Source organism: Esox lucius, chromosome 7 (genome assembly GCF_011004845.1).
Source record: "Esox lucius isolate fEsoLuc1 chromosome 7, fEsoLuc1.pri, whole genome shotgun sequence".
In the NCBI taxonomy this organism is placed as follows: Eukaryota; Metazoa; Chordata; class Actinopteri; order Esociformes; family Esocidae; genus Esox; species Esox lucius.
Genome location: NC_047575.1, coordinates 45136059 through 45144162, shown reverse-complemented (window position 1 = coordinate 45144162; position 8104 = coordinate 45136059). Strand labels below are relative to the sequence as shown.

General features: G+C 41.8%; 1 protein-coding gene across 1 annotated transcript; it reads left to right on the top strand.

Annotated features, from left to right (window-relative positions):
- Positions 1–4889: 4889 nt before the first annotated feature.
- Positions 4890–7614, top strand: msx2b (muscle segment homeobox 2b). The gene is made up of 2 exons (XM_010871136.4): positions 4890–5411; positions 6466–7614. Exons 1-2 carry the CDS (start codon positions 5063–5065, stop codon positions 6885–6887), a joined length of 771 nt encoding a protein of 256 aa, XP_010869438.2. The 5' UTR covers positions 4890–5062; the 3' UTR covers positions 6888–7614.
- Positions 7615–8104: the final 490 nt, after the last annotated feature.

The following is an 8104-nucleotide window of genomic DNA, read 5'->3' as shown; positions in this document are numbered from 1 at the left end:
TGAACAATTATCTTCAGATCAGGAGACAGCAGGACTTAAAAGGCCTGAAATTGTGGTAGGGGGTGGGGTTAGCAGATGAAAAGGGGGCACATGTGTCCTATCACCTTAATGAAATCACCCAGAGTATCATTTAGAAGACTAACACAACAGGCTGTCACCACTCAGCCTCATGTCCAACAGAAACAGCCACAACCCCATTCAACCACATTGCCAAACAACACCAACAAAAAACCTTGCCAGCAGTCACGACGGAAACAGATGAGACTGAACTAACATTAAACGCCATAAAGCCCTTAAAGGCCCTGTACCACAGAGGACCAGTTCAGAAGTGCAACAAGCAGGCCAAGCTGACATAACGAGTTATGCAACTTCTTGGAGATAAGATATCATTTATCTGAAACTACAACAAAAACATTTCCAAAGATCCCCGCGGCCATGTAATCTTAGCACTTTCTGTATTTGGGGGCTATTGCCGTAAAAGCCGGGCATTGCTTATTGAAGAGCTGCCAATCAATTAGACACAGTCCCAGTGTCCCATGTTTCAAAGGCGCGCGCCGGGGACCTGACATTTGAACTTGTGGGCGGAGGGGTCCGGACGAGGCCCCAGTGGCAATCTTCTCTCCGTGGGGGCCAGGTGGAAATGACAAGGAGGCGGGAAACAGGGAGGGGGCAGAGGGGCGTCCAGTCAATCGGGGCGGGTCCCACTGTGCCTGGCGTCTCACTCTCATTAAACAGGGGCGAGTCGGAGGCGCACGTCTGCCCTAGCCTGGGGGCAGGAAGGATCGCATTAATACGGAGACGCTCTCTGCCCGGGTGTCAGGTGACATTGTTTTGCTCCTCATTCTGCATCCCTGCAATGTTTTTTATGATCGGTGCTGCCTCAACGATTAAGATAAGGTTTACGTTTGGTTGTCCTCATTTTCTGGAGTGGTTTATTTTCTTAAGTGCTTTTTTTTTATGGTTCGGAACCACTTAGCGGATGTCAAAACACAACTTTTGGGCCAGCGGAGACAGAGCCTGCCATCTCTAGGCAAACAAGCTGATTCAAAAAGACCAGGATACTAACGTAAAAACATCCTTGTCAGTAGAGTCAATGGCTGGCCTGGTAAAGACTGGTCTTAAGTTTGCTGCCTGGACAAATAAGAGTTGTCTGCTAGAAAAGCTGACGCATTTTATCTCTTTTAGATATCCCTGCTTTATTGATTTATTTTGGTGTAGAGGTACATTTCCCTTGAAATCTGGAAACATCTTTACCAACAGCCATTCTTGCCAGCCCATTCAAAAACTATCCCAGGAATCCCAACATCGAAATGTAAATAATAATACTCCAAAATATCAAGCCTCTGTTTATTTGTCATGAGCTGCTGACATCAATTAAACATTATTTAAGAATCATCACACTTGATCAAGATGTCAGGACTCAAACGAAGATACAGAGACAGACCCAGAGAGACAGACCCAGAGAGAGAGGCCCAGAGAGAGAGGCCCAGAGAGAGGCCCAGAGAGAGAGGCCCAGAGAGAGAGGCCCAGAGAGAGAGGCCCCTCGAGTGGCTCCTCCCTTTCCCTGGCCGACACCGAACACTGTGAGTCTTAAAGCCTGATGGCTCATCAGTCGGGACCGAATGGCGGGGTTCTGATCCGGTCCTGATTAGAGAGCATGGCCCATCTCCAGGCTTCAAACATGCCCACCTAGCAAAGATCTCCTACCATGCGCTAACCAACAGTGATTTGGATTGTAAAGGAAGTCCTGCTTGGGGTTGTGTTTGAGGCCTTCAAACTGGCCCTGTGACCACGGTGGTGGTGGTTTATTGTCACTTGTTGCCTGTCATGTTTGCTCTGTCTGAATTCTGTGCTGTAGCACCTCAGACTGGTTACTGAATTGGTAAATAACAGTAAAGGGAAGAATGCACTGCTCTGTACATTGTTGAACAGTGATGTGGTTGTTCTATTAAACTTTCTGAATCCTGCGCTACATCTGTAATTCATGAAACTGAAGTAATGGCGGACAGTGTTGGGTCTAAGGCGGAATTTGTATTGGTAGTGAATTGCCCAGTACTAGTGTTTGTTAACTGTCAGGAAGTAGAATATGTACAGTAAGTGGCACTCAGTCAGAATACGATTTTGAGCATGTATGGCAAAATATTACACACACACAGAGTTCCCTCGGGGTTGGCAATGTGAACTGTTCCTCTATCATCTTTACAGCTATGAATTATGCTAAAAAACCACAACCAAAAACATTTCCTAAGAGCCACTCTGGTGCAGCCCTGCAATCAGCAACTGACTTTACCACAACAATGGAACCCAGGCTAACTACAGATTGCCTCTTCAGATGTCATTAGTGAAGTGAGCATCAATTTTTCACATTACAGGATCATTCCTTGCTTGCTGAATGGCAGTCTCCTGTGCTAGCAGCTAATTGGAGCTGGCGCCATCCACCTATTGAAGGTAGTAATTTAGGTTCATTACAGCTAAAGCTCGGTTGGAAGACCGGGGCTCCTCAACACTAATTAAGGTGTTAATGAAAACAATGTGATGACAGCGACTGCCAGGGTTAACTAAACGCCCTTCATTTTAACATTCTCTTTGAGTTCGACATGGGGGTCCTGACCTTTGTTGAGAAGGCTTTTCATTTAGACCAATATGCACTATTAGTGGAATGCTAGGAGCACTTACCAGGTAAACAGTTTTTTTTTTCCAGAATGTGAGAATGGGACTATTATCCTGAGAAGAAGGGCTCGGTAGGCAAGTATGCATTCATTGTCGGTATACTTGTAACAAGACTCTTAGCATGTTATTAACACTGTTGTGTGTCATAATGTTAAGTGCTCCTATTCATCCATAATCGTGGATATCTGTTCCCAGTTAAATTGTGATGAACTACGGAAAATCATCACTTCTTCGTTTTCTAGATGTACGTTTCTCTTGAAGAACGGTATTGTGTAGCTCTTCAATGACCCGATTACAACAACAAACCCACAGAGAAAGATGGACTTTATAATGACAGCGGGGTCCATTTCTATTTTGCACTGCTATTTCAATATCCCAACAATCAGTCAGTGTGCTGTGTGGTCAGAGTGTCCATAAAGTGGACCTAATGGATGTGTAAACACTGTGTGAGTATAGGACACCCAGCTTATAACACAGGCCCACATTCCACCACTTCAAAGCACAGGCCGTAATTACAACGCTCAAGGTGTGTCCAAACATACCAACAAAACCAGAAGCTGTCTTCTGGTGTTTTTTTTTGGTTTTTTTCTGACTCCACTTCTCAGGCAAATTGTTTCCCCTTCTTTTTTTTTTTTCAAGCTGAAAGAGATTACGGGAAAAGGAAGGAAGATGTGTTTATAATTTTCTACTCAAGGAGGTTTTTCCTGCTCCTCGGTGGAGGTTGGTTTCACGCACACTGCTCCAGTCGCTCTTTCATTTCTCCCACATTCCTGCATCAGATTGTCTCCCCAGCCCGACCGCATTGAGCTGACAACAGACAACACGCAGTTAACACGTTAACTCTGACGGAGCGGGTGCAGTCGGGGCCTGGACTGTGATCGACAAGGTGCCTGAGGGTGGGGGGCGTGAACCGAGCGAGTGGGGAGGTGTCTCCCGAGTGGAGCCGCAAAACTGCAACAGTTTCTCCCCTGAGGAGCGAGGCTTTCATCTCCCCGCTCACTGGCGCCTTCGCAAACCTCAGATTGTCTGTGAAATCACCCCGTTTAATAACGCACGGCCTCATGGGAACGGCGCCCTTGCTCAGTCTCAGCCCTGTAGGCCCCAGCTTACATACACACACACACACACCACAATTACACACACAAACACTTCTTTTACAAGTCAAACTGACCAACTGAGTTTGTGAAAGTCAAATAACGTCTGTTAATTTATTATTTTAGTCGCAAAATGTGTTAGAGTTTTTGCTGATGACCTGTAACAAACTAATGTATGCAATGATAGGATGTGTTCATAGGTCAATACAGTCATACATTTCAAACACGTAATACAAAGTTACCTGTAAATATATATATTTTTTTAATGAAAAACAAATCAAAGTGACAGAAAATATAAAAACACTGAAGACATTTTTCATTGGCCAAATGTAGTTATGTACAACATCGCCTTTCACATAGCTGTAAGGATCACTTATTTGGACCAAAGAATGTGTAAACATTTTAAAGCAAATCCAGATCCATAGCTGTAAATTGATGCTTGATATATCTCTTGTATATTCACATTAAGGAGAAAGATCTGAACAGTGTATGTTGCACCATCTGCTGAGACTACCAAGCCCATTCACCTGGATCTGAAGGATGTAGTCTGAAGTCTGTATTAATGACACAACATTTGCATATGCTACACAGATAGATTTTGGCTGGCTAACAAATGTGCAGAACTAATACTAATACTCTGATACAGTCAAATTTTAACAAGTAGATTATATGGAGACTGCTGATTTTTTTCTTTTTCTAATATAGATATAATAAAGTTGAATATATCTAATAAAATCTGTGGTTTTATTTCGGGTAGACTATTTGGGTAGATATAATTTCTGAGGTTATGATTAGATTCAGAATAACTAAACCTACTAGATTTAGAATTACTAAGCCTACTTTAGTGAGAACGATAAAGAACTGGGCTGCACAGGAAACATTTTCCACCAAATGTGTGTATCCTGGTTTGAGGCAGCAAAACCGTTTTACAATCAGGAAGTCACATCCTGAGAGAGATTGTTCATGTGTGTTTATCTCTATCATAATTGGGCGTAAATTATCCACATGGGGCTTGTGTTTACACGATCTGTTGAGGTTAGGTTTGAAGTAATCCGTCACAGTAAATAAGTTCACTATGTGATATAACCGCATATATTTTTGAACCCTTGTGGGAGAGACCAATCAATGGTAATAGGGTCCTACATTTTGGAAGCGCAACGATTGGCCAAAAGTTTCACGGGCGCCACGTGATTCAATATAGTTACCCCACGCTTGACAGCTCTGTTCCCTGTACTTTGAACGCCACCTGTAACTGGGTCCGACAGTCTTGTGCGCGATTTGGACATATTTCGAGGGGAATGTTTGCGAGTTTGAAGGACAGCAGTTCGTCGGAGGAAGACAGCCGACCCGAGCCGGAGAGGACGATGGACGAACGGAAAACTCAAGCGACAGCACACCATCATCCCTTCAGTGTGGAGGCTATCATGTCGGGTAAAAAGATGCGGAGTGAGTTTGCAAGGAAACCCGACGATGTCTCTGTGGTTACATTTTCAAACGCGGAAAACTCTTACCTGTGCAGAGAAACGTACAGCCCTGCCGAGGGAATTCGCAAGCACTTTATACCACCGTCGCCGGTAAAGTCGGAGTCCTCGGAGCCGGATGACTGCGCTCCCTGGGTTGTGAGTCCACGGTTCTCTGTGCAAACTCGTAAGTAACTTTATGAGACATGGAAATTTGAATTTAAATTAAATTTTTGCTTAGTATGCAATCGGCACACATTAGGAATTTTCGCGTACGTCTTACCTGTTCATAGGAATAGCCTACAAAATGATGCAATTATTCTAAAAACGCAGTTAAAATCCGCTAGATCACGTTAATACACAATGTGCTCGTCATGGCATATACATTTTTGTAAGTAATTTTTTTTTGTGTAAATTTATATAATTCGAATTTTAGCTTAACGCATGAATGTGTAGAAAAACACTTTTGAAACTTTCCTCCATTGCAAGAGACTTGACATTTAGTTTTACCATTCAATCTATTAGACCAGTCTGGGAAAAATAATTATCAGCGAAATAATTCGAATATGCTTGTCTTCAAGTTCATAAATGTCTTGCTGTTGCTCTTGTATTTTATTCAGTACTTCTAGAACTTACACTAAACAATCTTTCATTTGAAAACAATATAATTTTATTATATTTATAAAAAAAATTATTATTTGGGATATTATGATGTATTAGACTTTTAGCATAACTGGTCTTTCAGCCATTTCATTGATTTTGTTCTCATGGTTTGTGTTTGGCAACCTTTTTCAAATCATATGGACAAATAGCAGTCTACTTATGTTGTTTCCAATCCTACTTTGGGCATTTCCATCTAGCAATGAACAACAATCTGAGTCATAAACAGTTCACTGGATCAAATAATACATCTTTCCTCAAAGTCACTCTATTTTCTGCTAAGAAAATGCAATAATATGGTAAATTCACTCACAGCACTTGGGGTTAGCTAGTAGGCCTGTTTCAATTTCAGTTTTAAATAGCTTTCTGTGCCCAACCAGTATGTTTGGTCACCACTGCCTTAACCCAAACATACATGCTGTAATACCACATTAAATATGTATTTCCTATCATCAGAATAATAGGATCTGGACAAACTACACTTGTTTTCCTTATTCAAATATCTTATCCATTTGTACATTGAAATTAGTATTTGCTCTGAACCTCTGTCTCGTTCTGCCTCTCCACCGGTCTCCCTCCAGGACAGGGGAGCCCTACCTGTCCACTACGGAAGCACAAAACCAACAGAAAGCCTCGCACCCCCTTCACCACCTCCCAGCTCCTGGCCCTGGAGCGCAAGTTCCGGCAGAAGCAGTACCTGTCTATTGCAGAGCGGGCAGAGTTTTCCAGCTCTCTGACCTTGACGGAGACCCAGGTCAAGATCTGGTTCCAGAACCGCCGGGCAAAGGCAAAGAGACTACAAGAGGCCGAGCTGGAGAAGCTCAAAATGGCTGCCAAACCCGCGCTGCACCCTGGCTTTACGCTGCCGATGCCCCTTGGTGCCCAGCTCCACACGGCCGTCTCCCTCTATGGACAGTCCTACCCCTACCACCGGCCCATGTTGCCCCTGTCGCCCATGGGACTCTACGCCACGCCTTTGGGCTACAGCATGTACCTGTCATGATACGGGGAGAGCGGGCCGTGCTGTTAATACTCGCACCCTGAACACGTTGACGTCACTCTTTCTGAATGCTAGCATTTCTCCTTGCTACCAAAACAACCCTGAAGTGGAGATTTTTCTTCTTCTTCTTCTTCTTCATAAAACCAATTGAGAGATTTAATGCCTCACGCACCGAAGAGCCTTAATTACTGTCTTGATTTTCATCTGTGGATGGACGATAATGATTTGGCTGCCCCGGGCCAATGTAATGTTTTCCAAAGCGGGGGGTTCCCTTTATCTAATTGTCTTGTGTAGCATTGTCGACATGTAAAATTGTATTACTGTCAATGCACACGTTATTATCTAGTATAGAAGATACAGCAAAGACGTGATCCTTATAATTATGTTCTGGTCGGGGTGTATTTTAATTCTCCTTGAAGAAGGACTGATTGATTTCACTCAAACTCAGCTAATTCAAACGTGTAGATATTTTTACGTTCTAATTTACTGTAGCAAAAAATTTTATTCAGCACTTCTGTTTTATCAGGATTTGTAGAGTTTTCATTTCATTTGTGAATATGTATTTATTTTACTTTCACTCTATAAACTTTAAATGCTGGAAATAAATTGAGTGATTCATGCTTGAATTTATAACATGTAGCTGAAATGTGGCAAAAATGACCAACATTTTATTTATATCTTTTATCTGAAAGTTCCTTTGGAAGGAGCTATGCTATGCAGTTTAATAAATATTTTTTATATTCAGTTATGTATGTCATTCACATGGACTGAAATAAAAAAAAAGACTTTAAAGGTTTGCTTATTGGGATATTGAAAGTTGTTGTTCTTTATCTAAGCTATCTAGACATTTTTTGTAAATGAACAAGACCTCAGTTAACGTAAAACGGTAGGATGGTTGTTACTGAATGTCATTATTTGTCAATCCTCATTTGTATGCACTAATCCTTCAGATGATACAATTAGTGTAACACTGTTGTAATAGTGTAACACTGTTGTAATAGTGTAACACTGTTGTAATAGTGTAACACTGTTTTAAACAATATCTTTAAAATGTTTTTTTTTAACAGTATCCTTATTTGCTACATAAGCGTATTTTATTAAATTACAATTCAGACATTGTATATGACAAAACAAACTCTGTATAGCTTCAAAATATGATTGAAACTATATTTATTTCTATATCATTTTCTTTCTTTTTTTTACTTAAGGTTGTCTATGAA

What these genes read in the sequence shown, in the direction of transcription:
- msx2b (XM_010871136.4), top strand. Translation starts at nt 5,063, where the DNA reads ATGTTTGCGAGTTTGAAGGACAGCAGTTCGTCGGAGGAAGACAGCCGA. An exon ending in ACGGTTCTCTGTGCAAACTC is followed by an intron (nt 5,412 to 6,465) that starts GTAAGTAACTTT and finishes GTCTCCCTCCAG; the next exon opens with GACAGGGGAGCCCTACCTGT.